The sequence below is a fragment of the Lissotriton helveticus genome, chromosome 7 (genome assembly GCF_964261635.1).
Source record: "Lissotriton helveticus chromosome 7, aLisHel1.1, whole genome shotgun sequence".
Taxonomy (NCBI): Eukaryota; Metazoa; Chordata; class Amphibia; order Caudata; family Salamandridae; genus Lissotriton; species Lissotriton helveticus.
In genome coordinates this window covers 349,553,517-349,579,077 of record NC_136068.1, presented here as the reverse complement: position 1 = coordinate 349,579,077, position 25,561 = coordinate 349,553,517, and the positions used below count along the sequence as shown (strand labels likewise).

Here is a 25,561-nt window from a genome sequence, read left to right as displayed (position 1 = left end):
CTATCAATCAGAATTCCAAGGTTTTTCGCCTTGACAGAGGCATTATCCGGGGGGAACATATCCTGTGGCCACCAGGCCTTCCAGCTAGGATCGGGAGTGCAGCCAAAAAAAAGCAACTCCGATTTATCGGAGTTGCATTTGAGACCCTGACATCGGAACCACTCGAAGACAGCATCGAGACAGTCCCTAATCCGTATGCCATCGAAAGTCCCACCTCTGTCACATGTGAACAGAAGCTGGGTATCGTCAGCATAGGATATGATCTGGGCGCCAAAGGATTCCGCAACCGCCGCCAGAGGGGCCATAAAGATGTTAAACAGCATGGGGCTAAGAATGGAACCTTGGGGCACCCCCACCTCTAGCGGCGACATATCAGCAGAAAAAGGAGGCGCCCAGATCATTTGCCGGCGGCTGGTCAGAAAAGATTTAAACCAGTTTCAACTATAATTGTTGCAGAAGATGTGGGGATTAACACAATGGAGTGTAACAATGTGACTCCTACCCCCAGCACTATTACCTCTGTCATGACGGATCAAGAGAGGCTCGAGGGCAATGTTTTAGACTATGGCTTATGCAGGAGCCCAAACTTGATGGCCGTGGGAGGTTCATTAGCCACAGGAGAGGCTTCATTGAGCTTATTGAATGCACAGAACAGGAATCCTTCACCTGACCGGCTGAATGATGCTGAATCCGCTGGCTCAGGACGAAAATTCTATTCCATGTCAGACCTCTCAAATCTATCAGAGAATGATAACGACAATGTGAGTGCAGTGGGCGACTGGGGGATGAAATGGAGTCACACCCAGAGGACGACAACCCTAGATGGAGCACTCAAATCAAGAGACTGTTAGATAAGTACAAGACTCGGGCAATCCTCTTTCTCTAGAGATGCGGACTCCTGCAGGTCAGCCTGTATGGGATCGCTCACCCCCCCCTCAGCCTGATCACGTAGAAACCAATGCTAGTTTTCCTATGGAGCTTGATGGGGAGATTACGTTGAACACAATCTATAAGGTGATTATGGCCCATAGGGAAGAAACAAAGCCTGAAGGGCTGCGAACTCAGTGTGCGGTTCGCAAACTGCTAAATACTGTCTGCCGCATAGCCAAATCATGTGCGGAAATAACTCTGATTGTGGAGGCAGAAGAGCGGATCTCAGGGGTGGAAGATCTGTTGGCTCAGCAGCAGTCGATGATCGTAGCTTTACAAAAAACAAGAGGATATTGATTGGAAACTAACCAATCTTGAAAATCGATCAAGACGGAACAATCTTCGTGTCTTGGGGGTTACCGAGAACAGGGAAGGATGTTAGACAATTTATTATCGATCTGTTTAAGGAAGCCTTCCCTGATCTGAAGGACTGGAACTGGGAGACAGATATCAGGGCACTTAGATTTCCATTTGTGCAGCGTGTGAGAACAGGGGGGTCTGGGGGAAAGCCTGAGGAAAGGCCTAGGGCAATTTCAATTTGCCTGAATAATTACCTGTTACGTGAGGCACTATATGATCTGGCTAGGCCAGATAGGCGTTGGTCTGGTAAGGGGTGTGATTTTTTCGTACGCCTAGATTTTTGCCAGGCTACAGTCCAACAAAGATGGAGATTGCATCAGTTGATCTCAGCACTCCAGGCCAAAGGGGGTAAGCCGTTCCTCTTAAACCCCGCTAAGTTAAGTGATTTATAAAGAAAAAAAACAGTACTTTGTATCGGAAATTGCTGCACAAGAATTTCTGAAGACAATGTGAGGTCAATCTGTGTATATTTAACTATGGTTGTTTTTTTTTTTTTTAAACTTTGATGGTTTTCTCTTGTGCACTACCAATGGGTGTATATTATAAATGGATGCAAACTAGCGTAAATGGTCTATTTTTTTATTTACAATTTTTCCCTGGTTTTTAATGTATTATTTATTATATACAGGGGAGTCCTTACAGTATTAGTCAGCGCTAGTGTATGGAAGGCTGCATTCGCTTTTTTATTATATATCACATATAGGATTGTGATTCCGGGGTCCCGCGCATGGGCGGGAATATTCATGTGCTTATGACTATTGAGGATCCACTGGAAGAGAAAAAGAAATTGAACCAAATCTTTAAAACAGTAGAAGATTTATAGAAGTCTTACGGTTGGTGAGCTCCTTCAGCTGTTGTTGCAGAGTAATGGAGGCGTTGTAAGTACGGAAAACCTTTGCCGTCAATCCTTCCATCAGGTCCTGGAGATGTTTATTTAAAATACTAGTCTGTAAGAACAAGACAATGTTTTGTCACCACACTGGAGACATCTTGATAAAAGTCCACTACCTCCCAGTATCAGCCATGCCCACTTTCCATGTCCTTTTAATCCAAAGCTATCAAACTAACATACCAAACATCACATTTACCAATACTGCATATATTTCCCATACCGTAGCATACCCATTTGGTACTAGAGGCATTGATTGACTAGTCTATTACTTCAGCCTTTTGTATTAAGATAGGGTTTGTATAGACAGAAAAAAGAGGTACTGGAAAGGCTGCCAACCAGGCTACAAGCCACAGAGGACGAAGATTCAAATGTATTATTATACTATCCATGGCCTTTAAACAGACTTTCAGACAAAATACAGTCAGCTGACCCACATCACTACTTACATTTAGCCGGTCAAACAGGTCGTCCTCTGGTTGTTTTCCTTCCATAAACAGCTGAAGATTCTTGAATACCTAGAAAAGAAGAAAGGAATGATGGGTCAAGTCAAGAATAACTTTATTCGGTTAAAATTAACCATACAAGTATAACGTACATGAATCACACATGGAAAGTTTATATACATGAATGTCCAATAAAACCATATAAAACATATATTAAAAATTCCAGAACGGTTTAAAAAACAATTCCTAAAAGGAGATGCCAGAATTTGATTACATTTCGTATTGTTTCCTTATTGATAGTGCCATCCTGATAAAATTTAAAACAGCCATACAAGTTACATCAGTAGACAAAGATAACAAAAAGTTAAAACCCTCCTGAAAGTTACATGGTCTGATGTCTTAAGAGTGGTATAAGAAACAGAGCTCTTGGGACCTTGTAAAGTGCACAAAAAAGGGTAAAGTGCAGGGTACTTTGTTGGGACAGGTTGTCACAGGGGCAGATGGAAGGTTATTGAACCATCCGGCCTGTTTAGGAAAGGCCCCTTAAAAGTGCAATGTGCAAAGCCTAAATCTAGTCAACAAAATTCTAAATTGTACATTCCAGGTAAAAGACAAGTAAAATTGCTGATATAAAAAAGTCGGCTCGTGCGAAATAATCGCCTTGCTGACCAGCGGCGTTTATCAAGCTCAGCGCGATATGCATTTTTTATAATCAATTTTGTGCTTGTATCTATACTGTTAGGGCTGTCAAAAATTCCCTAAGCCAATATCATAAAATGTTCTTTTCACAAAACGAAGCCATGGAATAGCCTCTGCATTATCCAGTAACATGCACTCCTTAATAATTTCTCTTGTGAGCTTTAACTCCTCCGTCAGCCAAACTTTCGCCCAGAGTATCAATGGATCGATGTTTATTCGATCCGAAAAAAAAAAGTCAACCCCTACCTCAGAATGGCAAAATGCCGTAGGGGCGCTTTTTGGGATCATCAGTAATCTTTTTAGGAAATTATTCTCTAGGGTTTGGAGGAAAGATGGGTCATTGCTGCTCAAACCAGGAGGGGAGAAAAAAAAACCAAAAACTAAAATTGTGTACTAAGCACAAATACAAGGCTATACAACAAATGGCAGAGTGTACACAAGTTATTAGCAATTACAGCTGTCTGGTGTTTGTTATCTTTATAGTGAGGTACTTCAATTAAAATGACTGGGCAGGGAATCCCAAGAGAAGCCTTTGAGAATAGACACCACAAAACACAGTAATGTATAGCTACAGATGTTTTCAAGGGCTTGTATACAAATGTAGTTTGATGCATGCTCAGTTTACACTGGCGCAAAAAGAACTATTGATGGACAGAATGCAGAACAATGTCATACATTCACCCCAGTACAGAGATCTGGGCCTAAATCCATCTTTTTTTGCTCACCAATCCATTCCAGTTTGAACCCAGCCATATGCAAATCAGTCTTGACCCTGTGCCCCATGGGAACAGTCCAGCCCGAACTGCCAAGCCAGATCCTCCCTGGACTGGAAACAAGCATCCTAGGACCGGTTTTGGGCTTTCAGCCTTCTTCAGCTAGGATAGCTTGATTCCAGTGGCATGGAGAGCACAGGACTCACGTCTGAGCATACCCGTCCCACTCAAATATATTTAACACAATTCCTTAAAACAGAAACGTGCAGGATTGCCAAACTAGATCATCAAGAAAGAAAGTGGGAGGAACCATTGGTTTGTTGAGCTTCCAACCTGATAAAGTTACAAAATAATTTAGGATTAGTTCTGCATAGTCATGGAAAATGTAATGTTGCCTGTATTAAAAACTCCAAGGGCGCCTCTTTTCCCAACCCCTATACTGCACAGAACTTGAGAACTCACTGGTAGTCCTGGAAGTTAACTGTTGTGGCCATATTTGATGGACATCATAGATGCCTTAGTGTGACTGACGTTCAACGAAATGCATGAGTGTGAAGAGGGGTCCCTTAGGGTGGCACCATAAAGAGGGTCCCTAAGGGCTGCAGTATTTAGTCTCCCTGACATAGGTACCAGGGGTACCATTTACTAGGTACTTGCAGGGGTGCTAAAGATATTAACGAAAACACACGAGAGGTACTACAAGTCTGAAGAAAGAAAGAGATATATATATATATCTCTCACTGGAACCTAATAGTGTCCCATTTTATACCCAGACCACACAGTTGATCTAAAGAGTTAACATTGTTATACCCAAGAACGTGAGAGAAAGAGAAGATACAGAGTATGAGGAAAAAGTACCCATCAGGGTATTGGATCTTTGCTCGAACCCTTGTCCACTTTTGTCGATGTCTTTTTGAGTCCCATTGTCAAAACAATGCCTACATACCTTCAGGACACAAAAGACGTTCTACGTACATTACCTGAGGTTCTCTTCGACATCAATACTGACATTCTAGCTAGTTTCGATGTCGAATCATTGTACACCTGTATACCTCAAGCTGAAACATTACAAACTGTACAAGAACTATTGGAGAACTTTCCTTCTGACTTGGCAACACCCATTCATTTTGTCATGGAACTGGCTCGGATTGCCATGACCGAAATTTTTTTTGCATTTGAGGAATCCCTATATTTGCAAATATCGGGGACATCGATGGGCAGCAAATTTGCGCCTAGTCTGGCAAATTTGTACGTCCACCATTTTGAAACCCATCATGTACTGAGTAACAACAACCCACATCATCATCAATTGATGTGGAAGAGGTACATTGACGACATCCTTGTCGTCTGGCGCGGTGATGTACCATCCCTCTTGCTTTTTCAGGAGTGGTTGAACGGTCAGAATTCATATCTAAGGTTCACTGTAGAATACAGTAGGACAGAGCTCCCCTTTTTGGATCTTGTTATCTTCCCACAAGAGGGGCATCTGGCCAGTTCTCTTTATCGCAAACCTATGGCTCGTAACTCATTGCTGAGATTTGACAGCCATCACCCCCGTTCCCTCCGAGAAAACCTCCCGTTTGGGCAGTTCCTGAGGGTCCGGAGGAATTGTTCTAACATAACAGATTTCCGTCTAAAAGCGAAAGATCTCTCCACCAAGCTGAGAATGCGGCGTTACCCGAACACTCTAGTCCGCACTTCTCTGAAACGCGCTGCGAACAACCATCGCGAAGCTTTGTTGGAACCCCCAGTCAATAAAACCACCCCTGGATAGGCTGGTATGTGTGACTACGTATAATACATCATCTTCTAAGATTCAGAAGATGATCAGAAAGAGGTGGCGCATCCTGAATAGCTCGGGTGAGAACATTCCTATTCCACTCTTCTCATTTAAAAGAGGGAACAACTTGAGAGACTCCCTGGTCCACACAAGACCTCGACAAGAAGTGGGGGAATCAACACCCACCCTCTGGAATTTACCACCAGTGCAAGGACATCATCCTTGCGGAAATTGCTCAGTGTGTCCACTAACCACAAAGACTCTCGCAGTAGACATTGGCACTACCCGACCATGGCAACTAAAACGCCACACCAACTGCAATAGTGAAAGAGTCATTTACCAGATTACCTGCCCTTGTGGTTTAAGGTATATAGGAATGACCACAAGAAAAGTGAAATTGCGCATCCAAGAACATATGAGCACTATGAGGCGCAAAAAACAGGCAACACGGCTCACCACGCACTTTCTTGACAAAAGACACAATCCTGACGACCTTAGGTGGCTGGTTTTGGAACAACCTTATATACCAAGTCACGTCACTGATGTTTCACTGTTTCTATTAAGGAAAGAGCAAAGATGGGTCTACAAACTCTGCAGTGACACGGAGGGACTGAACGATGACATTCCATGGATGCAGCTGTGAATGTACACCTGAACGCACCCATGGGTATACACCTAACTACATCTGATTTCATGCTATCTGAAAAAGGCTCACCCACTTTCTCATCAATAATGATAAGAGAATAGCCTTAATTGGTGAAATACTCTCTCTTTACGGTTTCTAACCAATGAGAGAATTAAGAACAAATAAGAAAAAATTTTCTGGCCTCTTTTAAACATTTTTTCTGACATACGGCTGGATTTGCTTTTTTATTCCAGCGGGCGCTACTGGCCTCCGTAATATCTAGCCATGCGGGTTCTCCCACACGAATCCACACCTGCCTTGGTCCCCACATCAGGCTCACTACTACGAGACCAATTGTGTATTTTGGAGGCCCCGTCACATCAACGCCCTTGCTGTTGTTGTTATTGATTCTGTATGATCATATTGCATTAATACATTGTGACACTTTTGCACGAGTTTGCACGACCTTTCAACCATTCGGTCACTGTGCCGACTTTGTTAACTCGTAACTGCCTAAAAACATTCCAGAGTATGCGCGCTAAGACAGACTCTATTTCAATATTTGAGTCCAATACGAGCTGTGATTTGGTTAACATCAGCGACTTACAACACTCATTTTCCCCAAAAAAGCGGACATATGTTAACAAACTAATGGACGTTACTGATTGGCTTAGCAGCAAACTATGCGTGAGCCTATAGGGACGTCCCTGACAGGAGTTTTCTCCGAGGTCCGCCGCCGACATAGTGTGAGTCTGCTTCTATCTGAAATCACAAGTTTAATGATAGTTATTACAATCGTTACTGAACCATCTGTTAAGTTGAATGTTTTCCTGTGAACAGTTTTACTTCCGAGATCTGCTCGTTGTATACTTGGTAATTCTGCCACGCGCTGTCAACAACCATTTCCGCTTGAGCTGCTTGCTCCGATTGGTCCCCGCGTGTTGATGGTTTGGCTCAATTAGAGGTCGGCTGCCATTGGCCCTGACCTCCAGGATGCTGTAAACCAATCGCATCCTTTTTGGCGACAGCTCCCTTTCAGGTCCGCCACTTTGCATACTTAAACCGCGGACAACCTTGAATCACCGCCTCCCCCTCGGCTCATCTTCTACCCCGAGGCAACGACGGAGAGGTGAGTGACTGCGGTCCACTCAGATAGATGCTGTAGGTATTCTGCTCTTTGAAAGTACCATTTGATAGCATAGGAGCAGGCGTCGTTGGTCTCTGACATTTTGGGTTTTTAGCTGCTCTATTTACTATGCAGGAAAGCGCATGCTAGCCAAGTCAGTTTCTAACCAGGCGCCTTCTTTCCTGATGCAATGCAAATCTGCGCTTGCCATTTTGCTCTCCCATGTGTATCACCAATAAAGATGCTTTTAAACCCTTTTTCCCTTTTTTGACTGCTTCTGGATTTAACTTTAAAAATTCACTTGTTTATTTCCAGTGCGTGGCCTCCTTCTATCCTGAGCAGTGGCCAGGTGAGGTGAGGTTTTCTCTCCCTGCAATTAGGGTGAGTGTCCTACTAATGATTGAATATAGCTACACTACAGAGATAAGAGATACACAAAACTGTATACTTATAATCCTGTTCTGCTTTTTGTGTTTGTTTTTGTTTCTTACATTGTATATACAGGAGAAGATACACCATTTTTAATTTTGGAAAGCGGGTGTAGATCACACATCACATCACTGAAAGTAAGTGTTGCAGTAGCACCTTAGAGGTCCTGACGAAAGCCGTTTCTAGGCTGAAACATGTTGACCGAATAACATATCTGGTGGGTAGCAATTCCTTGCATGCTATCATTGTACTGTTTTTAACCATACCACTTTGATGGTCAGACCCAATAAAGTTTTTTATGACATCATTGTAGGTATTTTTAAAATCACGTGGATCATTTTCCTTTTTCTTCTTTTGAGCACTGCAAACTTCTAGCCCCTCCCGCTCATATACTGCCATCTGTTGGTGGAAAGTTTTGGGTCCGGCATTAGGCAACCTCGAAATCCGTTTCCGAGGAAGAGCCTACAGGACACCATTTGCCAACACTAACATACCCAGATGACGAGATTCCACTTATGAGTGGGCTGATGGGTACTTTTTCCTCATACTCTGTATCTTCTCTTTCTCTCACGTTCTTGGGTATAACAATGTTAACTCTTTAGATCAACTGTGTGGTCTGGGTATAAAATGGGACACTATTAGGTTCCAGTGAGATATATATATATATATCTCTTTCTTTCTTCAGACTTGTAGTACCTCTCGTGTGTTTTCGTGGTTAGTTGGGGGACTAGGTACTAGTGGGTCTATAAAAACATCTCCCCTCGGACCCTCCACCACCTTTTTGGTTTTTTGTGCTAAAGATATTGCCAATTGGGGTAACAAGTGTACAGTTTTAGGTAAGATCTGGAACTGGGGAGCTAGATAGCAGGAATCCAGTGCAATTCTGTCAAAATTGCATCAAAATCCAGGTACAAAGTGGGGATGACCATTTCAAAAAGGTGCACTTTACTACAGTCGTTCCATGTCCGGGGCACCTACAAGAAGAGGCAGGTTCCTTAATCTTTCTGCACTGCTGTGTAATCCAGAACATTTAGACCATCAGGCAAATAGGATGTGGTCTGTGGTGTAGAAATTAGGTCATTTAAATTGACTGTTTCCTGTGCCAACACGTCTTTAAAGTCCCCCTTCATAGTTGATCTTCAAAAGCTTGATGAGAAGTTCAAAGTAAAATCAGGTCTCCTAATCACTGAGCTCTAGCACTACCTCGAAGTGAGATTTGTTCAATAGAACATGTATACAGAATTGTAACTTGTGTGGTTTAAAATTGTCTCCATAAAACAAATACCTATGTGAAAATACTCTGTGGTCCTGTTGGTGTGTCCAGGGTCCTGTGTATGTGTGGGAAATCAAGAGTTAGCAACTCTCAATGGCTTTCCTGTTATCAGCTTATAAAAAACGTATTACATTTGAATTTTAACCATTTTCCAAAATATGTTAATATCGTAGGATTTTGGTCCTACAATGATGGTTTGATATCCTAATAGTTTACTTTAAAAAAAAAAAAAGAAAAAAAAAACAACAAGTTGTCAGTTTGGCTTTTGACTGTAAAAATATGGAGAAAGGCCTACATTATGGAGCAATACAGGTTACGCTCCCACAATGATATCTGCTTCTGTTTTAGAAAGTATTGCTGGGGTCAATAATTATCAATTAGACGTGGTACTCTACAACATTGGGAAGCAAGCATCATCCCCCTTAAGGCATGAAACGTTCTAGGATACTTGTCTAGTAGTCTCCATAGGATATTACATTATTGGATTGATTTGCAAATTCGGCACTTTCCCCACCTCATTTCAATAATTATGCAAAGTAATTTGGCCCGATAAGCTTCTCAAGTGTACAGATACACATGTATATCTTGGTGGGATCCTGCAAGATTCAACTTTAATTAAAATAGGACACTGCTTAAACACATTTTCACTGGAGAGGATACGAAGCTGCTGACAGGAGACAGGTACATGTGCAACTAAACCACCAGGATGAACAGCTGCAGAGGAAAGCAGGAAAGGAAAACTAGAATATGCAGACCAGGGGACACCAAATAAGCAGAGACAAAGAACCAAAAACTGTCAATGATTCATTCCTCAACCTAATTGTGGAAGATTGTTACAGAAAAGACATCTAATGATTTAGGTGTTAAATGTTTGTGAATTCAAGTTAAGTGATGTCACCATGTTGAGCATTCTTACCCTCTTCTCGACAGGAACTTTGTTGTAGTATCGGATGGAATCTTTACCAAGGAAGTCAAATTCCACCACAAACTCCTGACCATCATTCTCGGGGTAAAGTTTAATATGTTCCACTCTTAACGAGCAACAACCTACAGTGTCTGCAGTTTCGCCTTCCTCTTTCTCGTTACCAGCTCTCAAAGCAAGCTTCAGAAGGCAATCGGGGTAGGGAGAAAGAAAAAACAAGAACATAAGTTAGTGAATCAGCTATACAAAGACTTGAATCATTTATGCTGCAAAAGTGTGCTGATTGCAACAACTTGTGGTATTTTGAGAAGTTGCTCAAACCATAGATCTGTTGTCTTGAAGTATGTAGTGATTTGCAACAGATAAATACATCTTCTGGGTCTTATCAAGTACATAGTTTAAGCAGAAGATGGAGATAAAGTAATTTGCCACTAAACCTAACCCTTCTGTGTCCAATGAGTTAACTCCAAGGGTCCTCTTTTTTTTTTTAATGAAATAGGTCTTTTAAATCATATTTTATGTTAATTCCCTAGTGAGGCATAGAAAATATGGTAAAGTTACTTACTTGTACCTGTCCCACAGAAACAGTTGGCTCCCAAGATTCGTAATCCAATTCTAGGTTACACATTTAAATATGTACATTCCGATTGGTATCGCCTTGCAGTGCTGGCAGTCCTGTACCTTTCAGCACTAGTTTCAAAGAGCCAACAGAGTAGATAAGGATGCTTGTAGTAGTTGAGGATCAGAGTAGCTGTGGTTCTATTATTATTTAGTTCCCTATAACTCAGTAAGAGTCAACACGCTGCTGGTTGGGATAGCAGGTCTTCTGAGGACAACATTCACTTTCAGTTATTTTGCTTAAGGACGGAATAGAATGCTTTGGGTCCGTATTAACTGGCATTTCCATAGTTGAAAACTAGCCAGCAGGCAGTGGAGGACTGTGTATGGTGAAATACCAGCAAAAAATCAAAGAGTAATAGAAGATTAAGTTGGGTTGTGGATGGTTAATGCACTTTGATGTGCCATTCTTTAAGGAGGCGGGTCAACAGCTCTTTCCTATTTAGCAGCAGTGCTGGGGTGTTCCAGATAGATACTGTGATGTTGTTCCACATTCTGGGAGCATAAATGGTAAAGGCCGGTTGCCTTTTTCGTTATCTTAACCTGCAGGCTTATGGAGTCCTGGCTGCGGGTGTGCCGAGATCCACCAGAGATAAGCTAGTCTGTTTAACATTCAGTTTGCTGGCGAGTGCTGTGGTGAGCACAGAGATACCATTTCAGGGTTTTTGCAAAGCTAACACAATGAAAATGAGTTAAACTACAGTCGTGGGTATTCACAAACATTTCCAAGGCCTTTCCACAGTCCTTTGTTCTTCTAAACTAACACCTACACGAGCCTGCCGTGTGTGGCTCAGAAAGAGTTTGAAAATACACAAAGTGCCATTTTTTAAGGGCAAATAAAAGCAGCTAAAATTTGAATTCAATATTTTTTATTTCAAACATACTCTAGTTCTATGCATGTCGATTTTCCACAACTAACTAGACTGCAAGTTGTTTCATTCTCTCCATACCCAGCAGAAAGCCACTGTTGCCAAGTGACAGCCAGGAACATAGGAAGAGAAAGGAGTGATGTTGAACTGTAGCAGAGGAGCCTATACAAAAGGGATGTCTATGTGCCCCTCTGCCAGAATAAAAAAACATGACAAATTGCACCTGTTCAGGCTTGAATCAGATGCCTGGTTAACTGTCATGGGTTTGACAAATGAATAAACCATTATTACTAGCACTGCGTACATCAGAATTCCCTCCAGTATTTTCAGGATTAAGCACTATGGGGAACAGCCATAGCATGGCGTTGCTATGACTAGTGTGTCAGAGTTTTGTTGAATAGAAGGAACATTAGGTCACATAAGATGAGCAAACTGCTGGGTAAGGATCCATTTCCTATTGCATAGGACTGCAGTATCAAGTGTTTTTCGCCTGTGCCCTGGTAGAACCCCCTTCAACAGACAGCTTATTTTTTTAGTTTCAAAACTTTAAAAAAAGTCTCATTGCCCGCAGGAGATTGTGCTAAACAAATGTGAGTTCTTTACAATTTAAAAAATATCCTGAAGCCTTGTAATCCTCCTACCCTTCATACCTAAAACAAGATTAGGTCAGATTAGGAAGGGGCAGTATAAAGACGCTGTTTCTCCCATTAGACTTTTCACTTCTGATCGAGAGGAGGAGAACAGCACGGAGGAACAGGGAGGCCGATTCCAAAGCTTAAGGTATGTGAAATTGTGTGCCCCAGGGAGGATGCCCTTAACATAGAATAAGGATATACTCTGTTAGTTAAGGATATACTCTGTCAGCTAGACATATAGCTAGAGATCCCTAATGACTATACCCACAATATTAAATTAAGTAAATTACTAGTGGGTACAACACAAAACAATTTTTTGTTTGTGTGACTCATAACCAAACATGAACCAGGCACCACCCCGACTACCGCTTAAATCTCCGATTGTCTTATACATCTTTTGCATTTCATAAAACGAACGAATATAGAATAACAACAAACTGTGACATGACCACTGCTGGGTGCCCGATATCGGTCTAATAAACCAGAAATTTGAACACAAGGGAGTTTTATAAACCAAAAGTAAAAAATATTAGAAGTCTGTGCAAATTAGGAATTCGTAGAATCTATAACTACAGCGTTTTCACATACTTATGTCTGTAGATACCGAATTTCCTGACTATGAAAAATATCCGGATGGGCGGGGAAGATTAACCCAACCGCAGCTAGAGACCAAACTCATACCAAGCTGGTGAGTAATGAAGTAGGGGACACCAAGCAAAATAAGGAGAATATCATATCGCATAACTAGAACAACGAATAGAAGACTTATTACACGTGATCTCTCTATATTCAGGTCACGAAGAAAAGACTCTTTGTGAATGAGCAAAGCTGTCCGAAAAGGAACCTCTTTTATCATCAACGGTGGTTCCTCCGTGCAAATAGATAAGTTTGAGTTCTAATATGAAGGTAAATAAATTAGCCACCACCACAAGATTTGTGGCAGTTTGGGTAGTAATAATAAAATTAAGGAGTAGTATTGTTGTTTTTGTATCCTCCCCAGACTTGCTCTCTTTTTTATAAACACAACGTTGATAACTATTCGAAAAGCGTTCATCGAGTGGGATAACAATTGAAAAGCTCTCCCTATCTGGAAATGGTCATGGCAAAGGTAAGGGTTGGGGAAAAGTTCCGTAACTTCATCTTTAATTGTTATAAGTCGCCCACTGCTGTGGTCCGGGTTAATGGCTATAGCTCGACCAGTTTCAATATTGAGAGAGGCACAAGGCAAGGGTGCCCTTTGTTGCCTCTCTTATTTGCCCTGTACATGGAGCCACTTGCTCAGAGGATCCGACAGAACCAAGAAGTGACAGGGATAAAGTTTGGCGGCTTCACGCACACCATCAGTCTCTATGCAGACGATATCTTGATCTCTCTGGACAACCCACGTACCGCCCTACCGGCCTGTATAACGGAGTTAGAAGCCTTTGCCACGGTGGCTGGGTTCAAGATGAATACGGACAAATCGATTGCCTTAGATCTGTCTCTGTCCCCCCCCCCCACGCAAGTTTACTTACAGGGCCTTTTCCCCATTTGGTAGGCATCTGACACGGTACCCTACCTGGGCATTCAATTGGCACCCACGCTCGCCGCCAGCACTGTAGCGAACTACTCGGTTCTCAGAGGGAGGATCCGGGAGGAGTTCGTCGCTGGAAACATTTTCCACTTTCCTGGCTGGGCCGAATTGTGGCGGTCAAAATGACAATCCTTCCCCAAATTCTCTATCTCTTCCGGGCCCTGCCGCTGCGGCCGCCCACAGGATAGATCCGGCAAACACAAGCTGATCTAGCTCAGTTCATCTGGCAGGCCGGAAGCCCCGATCGAAGAGAGCATTGGCCATGCTGGAGAAATCACCTATCCACGATACCTTCGACTGCTGAGGCTCACAGAGCCACCAGACACAGACTCTCAAAGTATTCATAGCTGGAGACACCTCATGGGCGGGAAGGGGCGGGTCAGCAGGGGGCGGTTACGAGCACTGGACTGGGGAGGATGGATAGTTGGGGGGTGGGGGGGTTCCTTTGGGGGGGGGTGCTAAAATTTATGTTTTTTGCATATTAATATGCTCTCCTGCTCAGGTTGACTGTTGCTTGTAGCGCCAGGCCTTTTGCGGGTCTGTTTGCCTTCATGTTGCCTTCTATCAGCACCTGAATGTATAGCACGTTATGTTAAATGTGCTGTTAAAATATTTGTATAGTGCAACGTTCACCGGGTAGGTTTCTTATGCAAAGTTTCAATAAAAAAAAAAAAAAAGATTTAAACCTAAAGTAGTCCTCCCATAAGCGGTGGCTAGCCTGTGGGTGTTGCATAAGACTGACAAGGGGTACAGAGTACAGGATTACCATTATTGGCTTGTTCGTGTGCTAGTACGTCCACACCGTTGTGTTTATTGAAGGTGTGTGGTGTAGACGAAGCAGCTGCTTTATAAATGTCAGCTATCTGGATGTTTCCCAGGGAGGGCATAGTGGCCCCTTTTTCTCCTAGTAGAGTTGGCTCTTGGTGGAACAGGCAAAATGCTCTTCGCTTTTCCATAACATGTCTGGATACATTTAACTATCCATCTAGCTAAGCCAGACTTTGATCAAGCTCTCCCGTTATGCAGTTTGGAAAAAGCAACAACGTTGTTGATTCTTTTGAAAGGGTTTTGTCCTGTTGAAATAAGACATTGAGGCCTAACATCTAGGGTATGAAGGGCGCGCTCTGAGACTGAAGTCGAGGGAAGAAATCAGAGTTTCATAGACGTATTAAGGTGGAAAGGGGAGACCACCTTAGGAAGAAATTTAGGGTTAGTGCGAAGGACAACCCTATCTCTATGAACCTGAAAGAAAGGCTCTTCCAAAAAGCTTGGAGCTCCTGGCCACATGAAACGCCCCCTTCCAAGAGAGAAATTGATGGGAACATAACTGGAGAGGCTCAAATGGAGAACACATGAGTCTTGTAAGGACGATGTTGAGATTCCACACCAGGGCCGTAGGGACTTGTGGAGGAATGACTAGTCCCAAAATAAAAGCTTTAATGACTGGAATCCTAAAGAGGGAAATGTGTTGCCTATTTAGGAGATACGTAGCCACAGCCGCGAAGTGTCGCAGGATGGAGCTTAAGGCTAGTCCACAGGGTTGTAGGTAGTATACAGTGTTCTGGATGCTAGCTGCTAAAAAGGTAACAGCCAAGCCTTTTCCATTTGGTAGCATAACAGGGACAAATAGTATGGCTGTGCGCCTCCTTGAGTATATTCATGCATTCAGGAGGTAGATTGAGTTAGCCGAACTCTAAGACCTCGGGAGCCATATCACAAGGTAGAGACTTCAGGGGATCCGAATTCTCTATGGCTCTGCGTGAGAATGTCTGAACAGTTGGGAGGAGCCTCTTTTTTACAAACCCACTGAAACCACGAAGACGGTGGTAAAACTGGCCTAGGTGGGAACCACTTGTTTGAGGCAGGTCTGCCAAAGCTTACGAACCACAAACTGTAGGAGGGTAACAGGTGGAAAAGTGTAGACAAATATCCCTCACCAATTCATCCATAGTGCATTGCCCATGGACTGTAGGTGTGCGGAATCTGAAGGCAAAGTTTGGATCACAGGCAGTATCGGAGGACTACTTCAGACCCCCTTTTCTTGTGGAGGTCCCACATGAGGAGGAGTTGCTGCATCCTGCGGAGATTGACAAAGTCATTGTACCCCCTGCAAGGTGCTCTGCCAGCAGACGGATCCTGTGGTGGAGAGCCCACAACCAGATGGATTGGGCTAGCTGAGAAAGGTGGTCAGATTGCAACCCTGTTTCTGTAGCGAATACATGGCAGTCATGTGGTCGTCTGGAGGGACGACTGTACTCCCAACCAGTTAAGCAGGCGGAAGGTCTTCGATCTCAAGGTTGGAGCCAGAATGGGCATTGGGCGAGTAGCCCTCCTCCTCGGTGGTAGACTGCTCCTGATGTTCTCCCTCATAGTCCTGGGTACTGAAGAGGTCTGAAGTGTCATCTGCGTTTCAGTGGTCCCAAAGAGTCTTTCGACCAGAAGGATAGTCAGTTATCACAGGAGGCCTCGTTGTACATGGGCAAGATACAAAGATTAAAGACCTGTTGCGAGATAGGCCCAGAGGTATTTCACATGACACCAAGGGCAGTATCGAAAAGGCATCTGTTCCATCACAGGTCTGATATAGTGACTACAGAGCAAGCAGACAGGGAAAGGCCCAAAAGGTGAGATCCCCCACTAGGGGTTGAAGTCGCCCAGGTCAACCCGGGACAAAACTAAAGTCATTGACCCGATAAGAAGGAAGGGACACATGATCGCAAACAATACAGAGGGAGAGGAAGACTGAAAAGAACACTGGGGCAGTGCCAATCTCGAGCACGGGAATACACGTCCGAACCGGACAGCGGAAAGAAAATCTAATAATGGAGCGGATGACCATGCGCATTAACAAGATGGTGGAGTCATACTAACTCATCACGTGAGAAGAATTTTTCAACTTGCACTCATCCAGGCCCAACACGAAATGTCAGGAGTATGCAAAGCATGTGTATCTACAGCCACACATGCCTCAAACTAATTTCTTACTTGTAAGGATAGTTGATGCTCTATCGACAGAAAACATAACCTTTATAGAAAACCTGGGATAAGAAAAAAAAAGAGCCTTCTCTCAAATCCTGCCAGAGTATTGCCCAGAGTAAGGGAAGAAATTAATCTCCTTTACAGCAAAATTACATGTCCTTACTTAAAAGGATTTGTGTTCAGTCACCCTGAAATGAACCATCCTGCTGCAAAAAAAATCTACAAATGAAAAGAAAACAAAAAGGGCAGACTGATTCCACCTCATGCACATGAAACAGTGGCATTTGGTGGTGCAAAGGGAAGGTCTGGTCAGTCTGGTTCTATCAGACCAGTCACTTCTAAAAAGCTGCATCTCGTTCTAATGTGAGGGGGCAGTCAAGACTGGGGCTTCCACCAGGACTACATTGGCACTTGCCTGACTGGTAATCCGGTTTGATAGTTGGTCATATCATGCAGCAGATTAGGATTATTTGTGTAGCAAATGGAAATATCCTGGTGTAGACAACTGGCTCTGTGTATGGTATACCACTAAGTGGTTGTATTGAGTCAGGAGACTTCCCCGGAAGTGTAAAAGGCTCAATGTACATCCAAAGTGCACTATTTGTGGCAGTGTGTGCGAGCAGCCTTAGGCCTTATACAGTAGTGCAAGATATTGGTTATGCACACACCGACTAATAAATGACACGACTAAAGGAGATGCACAGCAATTTTAGACAAATAAGCCTGTTTCAATATTTATTTTAAGACCAAGATGTTCACAGAAAGGTAAGTATGTTTTCATGGAAAAATACTTAATACTTTAAAAATTGGACACTTGGTACAATTTTCAAGCTTTGCAATGTTAACTTATGGAGGAAAACAATGTGGTTTTTCATGTAAGTACACGACTTACAGTTCCAGTCTTCAGGGTTTCGGATCAGCACCAGGCAAGTTTCAGATTGGCACCAAAACTGCACCACAAGCGTCACAGAGCCGGCCGGGAGCACAGGTCAGATTTGGAGTCTGTGCCCAATGTTAACCAATAGAGACTGGGGTTCTCCAAGATGCGCTGCTCAAAGGTGAGTAAAGCGGTGTCAGGGCTCAATCTCCTGGAGTTTAGCCAAGTACAAGGGGGCCACAAGGCAGCATCAAACTTACACCTTCAGCAGCACAGGGGCGGGCAGGTGTAGAGTCACAACACTGTGTCGGGCACCCAATACAATTCAATGGGGGAGATAGCGTTTGAATAGAGGCAGCTGGCTCAGCCCAGGGGGCCGGAAAAAGAAAACCTACAGCTGCCCAGGTAAGTAGAGATGCTAGGAAACTTAAGGAGACAGTTGGTCCGGATCCCCAAGGCCCATGGCCATCGAGTGCAGGGATGTCCTTCGGCATCGGAAGATAGCTTACAGGGCAGGTCACTGTCAGGGGGAGTCTTTGGGTTGAGGCAGCAGGCATTGAGATGGAGTCCAGCAGGGTCAGCCCACGGACTTGTGCTCAGATGCACTGGGGAATCTTCACAGGACCATTCGGCCACTTGGACTCGGGCTCTGGGCGTCTGGTGCAGGGGTAGATCCGGAGGGGAGTTTGTGGTTCCTCAGGACAGGGTTATTTTCTTTGTAAATGGTTTCTTACTGACAGGTCCACTGTGTACGGGACATTTGGAGTCTTTATTGATGGCAGGTAGTTCTCCCAGGGCTTTGGAGGTCGCTGGGCTGATGTCTTTTTGTAGCAGAGGCTAACAGCGGCAGACAGGTGGGCAGGGCTGGCGCATAGCCAGGCACTGGTCCTCCTCTTGTGCTGGTGTGGCTCTTTGGTTGTCATAGATCAGATATCAGGGTATGGGGAGCCACCTAAATCCTAGATTTAGGGGTGGTACAGGGAAGTAACAGGGAGGAACCAATCGTTTCCTTACCTGGGGTGTCTACACCCACTATTATGCCACCCTCCTGTTGGGGTGGGAGGGGCATAGCCCTAGCCTGTTTGTATAAGTCGCACCTTCTTTCAAATGGTGATCACTGAAAAATGTGCTTTACTTTCCCGCCAGCACCGTAAGGTGGAGTTGGCGAAGGGGGGCACACACCTACTTACAAAGATTTCCCACCAGTTCTCACAAAGTGGGGGCTTGAACCATGGCTGCCATCTGCTGCTAGCAGCAGAGACTGGGGCTGCATTACAAAAAAGAGGTAGGCCTTCGAAGCTTCCTTCTCGAGGACTGTGCCTATCCTGGGGGAGGTTTGTCACCTCCACCCGGGATATGCTTTTTTTCTTGTCACGGAGAGCAGAGGCCCCCAAACTAGGGGTCCAGAAACCAGTCTGTTGAGGGCAGGCTGCCTAAAGCCAGTTAGACCATTCCAGGTTCGGTAGGTTTATAGGGGGCACCTCTAAGGTGCCCTCCGCGTACATGGTTTAATAAAGCCAACACTGGAATCAAACACTCCTGGGTTCAGAGAAGCCATCATGGTGCTGGGGGACTCAAATTGTCAAGTTTCCAGCCCATGCAGGCGCTATGCTTCCCTGGCACTTAAAATATCCAAGACTAGACAAATATTGTAGGGGCATTGTCTGCACATGCAGATATGCCCAGACATGTGATCTAGTGCACACGGCTTGCAAGGCATTCTAGAGGGCTGACTTACCTATACCGCAGGCAGTGCTGGTGGGCATGGCACAGCAGTGTGCCCTGTCGACTTTCACTACACCAAGGTATGCCAGTGGCATGGCCTCAGTGATGGGTCCCTAGGGACCCTCTTTAGTTCCCATGCCCTAGGTACCAAGGATACCATTTACTAGGGACTTACGGGGGAGGGGGCTGAAGTTACCAATTGTGGTACAGTTTCAGGGAAGAAGCACCGGCACAAGGAACCTGGCTGGCAGGGGACCTGTGCACTACAATCAAAATCACAGTTTCCAGGCAAAAAGTGGGTGGAGGGGGCGCCTTACCATGTCAAAAAAGGCACTGTCCCACAATTGGCCATTAAAAGAATTCATAGGTCCAGTTCAAGCCACTACGTGGATTGTTTGGCTAGGGATTCTTCTCCTTTAGTGATATATATATATATATATATATATATATATATATATATATATATATCTCGTGGGGAATGTCCAGAAATTGAATTGCACTCGACCACAGAGAAGCTTTCCCCAATGCTTATTTATTGGTAAAACATTAGCGCTTTCCTAGTCAATCAGCAACCGACTGCAGCCCTGACGCGTTTCGAATAATCTTTTTCAAAGGGTGGTTGCAGTCCAAAAGAGCATGTGCGGAAACACCTTCCAATTAATGCCATATCGTGTGTCCTGATTGGACAACTCTGGATGAGAGAACACGTTGCATGCTGGTCGGTGAAGTCCGATTTCGATCCCCAGATGGATGCGCTTTAAGTTCAATGCAAGTTCTGGGCTCTCCGTGAGCCCCGGAAAGCGCCGCCGTCTCAATCCATGCTCTGTGCCCCACACTCGAAGCTCCTGCGTATCAGAGGCTCCGTGACCATCTTTTGTTGTGGTGCAATTCGGCAGCAGGACAGCCGCCAAAACATGAAGCTCGTGGGGAATGTCCAGAAATTGAATTGCACTCGACCACAGAGAAGCTTTCCCCAATGCTTATTTATTGGTAAAACATTAGCGCTTTCCTAGTCAATCAGCAACCGACTGCAGCCCTGACGCGTTTCGAATAATCTTTTTCAAAGGGTGGTTGCAGTCCAAAAGAGCATGTGCGGAAACACCTTCCAATTAATGCCATATCGTGTGTCCTGAACACGCTTAAAGCGCATCCATCTGGGGATCGAAATCGGACTTCACCGACCAGCATGCAACGTGTTCTCTCATCCAGAGTTGTCCAATCAGGACACACGATATGGCATTAATTGGAAGGTGTTTCCGCACATGCTCTTTTGGACTGCAACCACCCTTTGAAAAAGATTATTCGAAACGCGTCAGGGCTGCAGTCGGTTGCTGATTGACTAGGAAAGCGCTAATGTTTTACCAATAAATAAGCATTGGGGAAAGCTTCTCTGTGGTCGAGTGCAATTCAATTTCTGGACATTCCCCACGAGATCTATATATATATATATATATATATATATATATTACCTACTGGCGGTCGCCAGTAGGTATATATAGTTAGGATTTTTTCTCTATGGGTTTTTTGAAAATTCTATGTCTAATAACTTTGGCGTTTGTGGACGGAATTGGCTGAAATTTTCAGGAAAATGGCACATTTGGTTTCTGAGCAGCCCCTGAAATTGGGGGGGGGGGGGGGGGGGGGGGGGGGGGGGGGGGTTTGTCCAGGGGGGGGGGGGTCGAGAAAAAAGGGGGGTCCCAAAACGTGTTTTTAACATTGAGTTTTCCATAGGGCGGTTGGCCTCACTTTTAGCCCGAACGGCTGAATGGATTTGCACGAAACTTGGCAAAATTGTAGGGACTGGTAGCCCGATGTGCCTTTTGTAGGTCTCAATATATGTGCTACAGTGGAATTTGAGAAATTAACGTTTAAAAAAAGATATCTGTAAGCGCGCTCTGGGCAGCGCTCCAGGACGCGTACTTTTCGCGTTACGGAGCTTTGCGAAGCGAAGCGGATTGGCTCTCCGGTGTCTGTAAACATTCCAAACAGTACGTAGCGGCCGCCATCTTGTCTCTCGGTAGGATTGAGAGACAAGAGGAGGCCAAAGCGAAGGGGCAAATGACCATAAGGGGGCATAGTAGATCCTCGCTGACCCCCTAGGTTTGATGTGGAGGTTTTAAAAGGGCCCCGCGGGGCAAAATAAATAATAATAAAACGGCTGAATGGATTTGCACGAAACTTGGTAAAATATTAGGGACTGGTAGCCCGATGTGCCTTTGCTAGGTCTCAATATATGTGCTTCAGTGCATTTTGAGAAATTAACGTTCAAAAACAAGACATATATCTGTAACAGCGCTCCGCTTCGCGGAGATAAAATTATATCTGTATTACCTAGCTGTTGCTAACACCAGTTAGCGACGGCTAGTAGGAGATAGCGACCATCTTGGGCCCCACTTTGCATGTGAGTGATATTTATCACTAATGACATGCAAAGTGGGCATGCCAAGATGTTAGCGACTGGAAACAGTCGCTAACATCGCTATCTCCTATTATCAACTTTTGGAAATATTCGAGATAAGCGCGAATATCTCCAAAAAGTAACAGCTGCCCTGAGCAGTTCTTAGCCATGTTATCCAATGGGAGGTGGATAACATGGCTAAGAGCATTAGCTCGGTAATGCATGAATATCGCTGAGTTTTCAGCGATATTAATGCATTGCGGTCGTTTTTTATCGTATTTGCGATAAACCTTGATAATAGCAAGGTTTATCTGCGATAATTTCTGACGGTAAAAAAATCTTTGCAATGCATCGTTAGGGATAAATATCGCTTAACTTTGGTAATATGCCCCAACGTCTGTTAACGTTCGATTCGAAGGAAATCAGGAAGTGTTGAAAAACATTGTCTGCGCCATCTTGTCTTTTTTCAAATGCCACACTTTTGTCGTGCACGGCAGCCATTTTAGATGCCTTGACCAGACCCACTCTGTGCACGCTGTCGATCCTTAGCATGGCTCCCCACCCTCGCAAGCATCTCACCCAGGCAGTGGTCACCCCCGCTCTCTGTCTTATGCACGGGTAATAAACCTCCCCCCATGTGCGCTGCTCTTCCCTGAGAATCACACCCTGTGCCCGCCCGACACCTCCCTTTCGCCCTATTCACTACCGCACCCTCTGACACTCCTTTTCCTCTGTGTCCGATTGTCCAGGCCGGTCCTAGGCTATCAGCTAGCCCTGCAGATGTAGTTTATGGCCACAGCTGTAAAGAATCACCCCTCTTCAAAGGAGTTATAGTAGATCAAGGCCCACACTCGATGAGATCCGTCACAGCAGAAGCGTTGCTATTATCTGAAAACCATCCTGTATTGTGATTGGGGAGGGGACCGAGCGTGAAGCGGAAGATTCCAGGGATGACTCTTTGTACATCAAAGTTTTTACAATTATGTGTCACATTAAAAATATATAGCACTCCGACAAAGTAGTAAGATTATAAAACTTTAATAATTTATAAATATATACAAGAAAACAAAAATAGTAATAACATATAAACATTTTTAGGGAAAAACAACGAAGTAGCGGTCGGCTGTGCGAATAGTCCCAACGCAGCACAACGTCCAGATTTCCGGCGTGGGGCGTCGCGGGGGGTGGGTCATCAGTAGCAAACTGTTGTGCGAATAGTTCCAAGGCAGCAGAACGCGCCGAAATCTAGATGACACGAAAGTGATGTCTAGTAAGTTGCCACCCAGCAAATAACGGCGTGGGGCGTCGCGGGGGGTGGGTCATCAGTAGCAAACTGTTGTGCGAATAGTTCCAAGGCAGCAGAACGATGGCACCAAGGTGATGTCCAGTAAGTTGCCGCACTGGTTTTGGTATCCTACAATGCTGCTCCGAATAACGGCGTGGGGCGCCCCGGGGGAGGCGGCGTGAACGGGCCTCTCCAGGTGGAGTGTCATCTGTTGTAGTGGGGCGCCCCTTTACCGTTTCAGTTGCCATTCCGTCCGTTTTTGGTCCACTGTGTCAAAAGCCGCAATTCAGCTGAGTTGCGCCCACTCTTGCGGTGCAGCGATAGGCGGCTGTCACAGGACTCTCAAAATGGCGGCAGGCTCTTTCCTTTTTGGGCCTGGTCCACTGAAATGGCCCTGGGACACCTTGGAAATCGGACGCTTGTCTGCTAGGTCTTGGACCCCATTCTCGAAAGCGTCCCCTCCGCCTTGAGAATTCATCAAAAGTTTTGGGGGCCCCGACTCCTGCAGGCTTCTGGTGGGGAGCGGCTGCCATGATTGCTCGCGGAATGACCACGACGGAGCTACGAGATGGTGGTGCTCTCATGCTGACGCCAGTTTAGTCTGAAACATCCAGAAACAAGGTGGGGCTTTCATCGTTTGGGAAAAAAAAAAGTTTTCATCCAATGAAAAGTGTTGTTTTTAGGTCATATGATCAAGCCTTCCATCAATAGGAAACCAAAAGTAAAATGAACCAATGAAAAGTTTTATAAACAAGTCACATGACCGGTTATGCGGCATAGGGTATAAAATGCGGAGAAAATACGTTGGCACGTGAGGCGGCGTCAGTAGCGGACCGATGTGCGAATAGGCCGAAGGCAATACAACGCGGCAAGATCCGGATGGCACCGAGGTGGTGTCATAGTTGAGAGTTCTGAGCAGCGGTTGTAACACTGTCTGAAGCTTATTTGCAGCTGCTGCAGCTTTACTACGCGCCAAGATCCGGATGGCACCGAGGTGGTGTCTAGTAAGGTGCACTGGTGTGGCCATCCTACAATGCTGAAAGTCGGCGTGGGGCGCCCCGTTGGCCTGTGAGTTTGCGTCAGTAGCGGACCGATGTGCGAATAGGCCGAAGGCAGCACAACGCGCCAAGATCCGGATGGCACCGAGGTGGTGTCTAGTAAGTTGCCGCACTGGTGTGGCCATCCAACAATGCTGAAAGTCGGCGTGGGGCGCCCCGTTGGCCTGTGAGATGGCGTCAGTAGCGGACCGATGTGCGAATAGGCCGAAGGCAGCACAACGCGCCAAGATCCGGATGGCACCGAGGTGGTGTCTAGTAAGGTGCACTGGTGTGGCCATCCTACAATGCTGAAAGTCGGCGTGGGGCGCCCCGTTGGCCTGTGAGTTTGCGTCAGTAGCGGACCGATGTGCGAATAGGCCGAAGGCAGCACAACGCGCCAAGATCCGGATGGCACCGAGGTGGTGTCTAGTAAGGTGCACTTCTGTGGCCATCCTACAATGTTGAAAGTCGGCGTGGGGCGCCCCGTTGGCCTGTGAGATGGCGTCAGTAGCGGACCGATGTGCGAATGGGGCCAAAGGCAGCGCAACAATATTTTCTGACTGACACCACAAGGCGCTGAGATGCCAAGATCCGGATGGCACCGAGGTGATGTCTAAGTTGCGGACTGATGTGCGAATGGGGCCAAAGGCAGCGCAACAATATTTTCTGACTGACACCACTAGGCGTTGTGATGCCAAGATTCGGATGGCACCGAGGTGATGTCTAGCAAGTTGCTGTACTGGTGTGGTCATCCTACAATGCTGAAACTCGGCGTGGGTCGCCCCATTAGCCTGTGAGATGGCGTCAGTAGCGGACCGATGTGCGAATAGGCCGAAGGCAGCACAACGCGCCAAGATCCGGATGTCACTGTGGTGGTTTCATAGTTGAGAGGCACTTCATCTGCAGTGGGGCGCCGAGATCCGGATGGCACCGAGGTGATGTCTAGCAAGTTGCTGTACTGGTGTGGTCATTCTACAATGCTGAAAGTCGGCGTGGGGTGCCCCATTAGCCTGTGAGATGGCGTCAGTAGCGGACTGATGTGCGAATGGGGCCAAAGGCAGCGCAACAATATTTTCTGAAGAGAAGACACCAAAAGGTGCTGACATTCCAAGATCCGGATGGCACCGAGGTGGTGTCTAGCAAGCTATGCAGTTGAGTTGTGTGCGCACTTGCGGCGAATAGGTCGAAGGCAGCATAACAATGTTTTTTGAATAGAAGACACCACAAGGCGTTGAGATTCGGTTACCACCGAGGTGATGTCTAGCAAGTTGCCGCACTGGTGTGGCCATCCTACAATACTGCTCCGAATAACGGCGTGGGGTGCCCGAAGGGGGGGGAGCCGGCGTGAATGGGCCTTCCTAGGTGGAGGCTCG

The 25,561-nt window shown here is 45.4% G+C and overlaps 1 protein-coding gene across 1 annotated transcript in view; it reads right to left on the bottom strand.

The window, feature by feature from the left end:
* TOP1 (DNA topoisomerase I) overlaps window positions 1–25,561 on the bottom strand; it is a 289,068-nt gene that overhangs the window by 62,704 nt on the left and 200,803 nt on the right. Inside the window, exons 15-17 of the mRNA XM_078652157.1 lie at window positions 10,187–10,372; window positions 2,629–2,697; window positions 2,123–2,237 (exon numbers count right to left, since the gene is read on the bottom strand). Coding sequence (XP_078508283.1) covers window positions 2,123–2,237; window positions 2,629–2,697; window positions 10,187–10,372 — 370 coding nt within the window. The remainder of the gene's footprint in view (window positions 1–2,122; window positions 2,238–2,628; window positions 2,698–10,186; window positions 10,373–25,561) is intronic.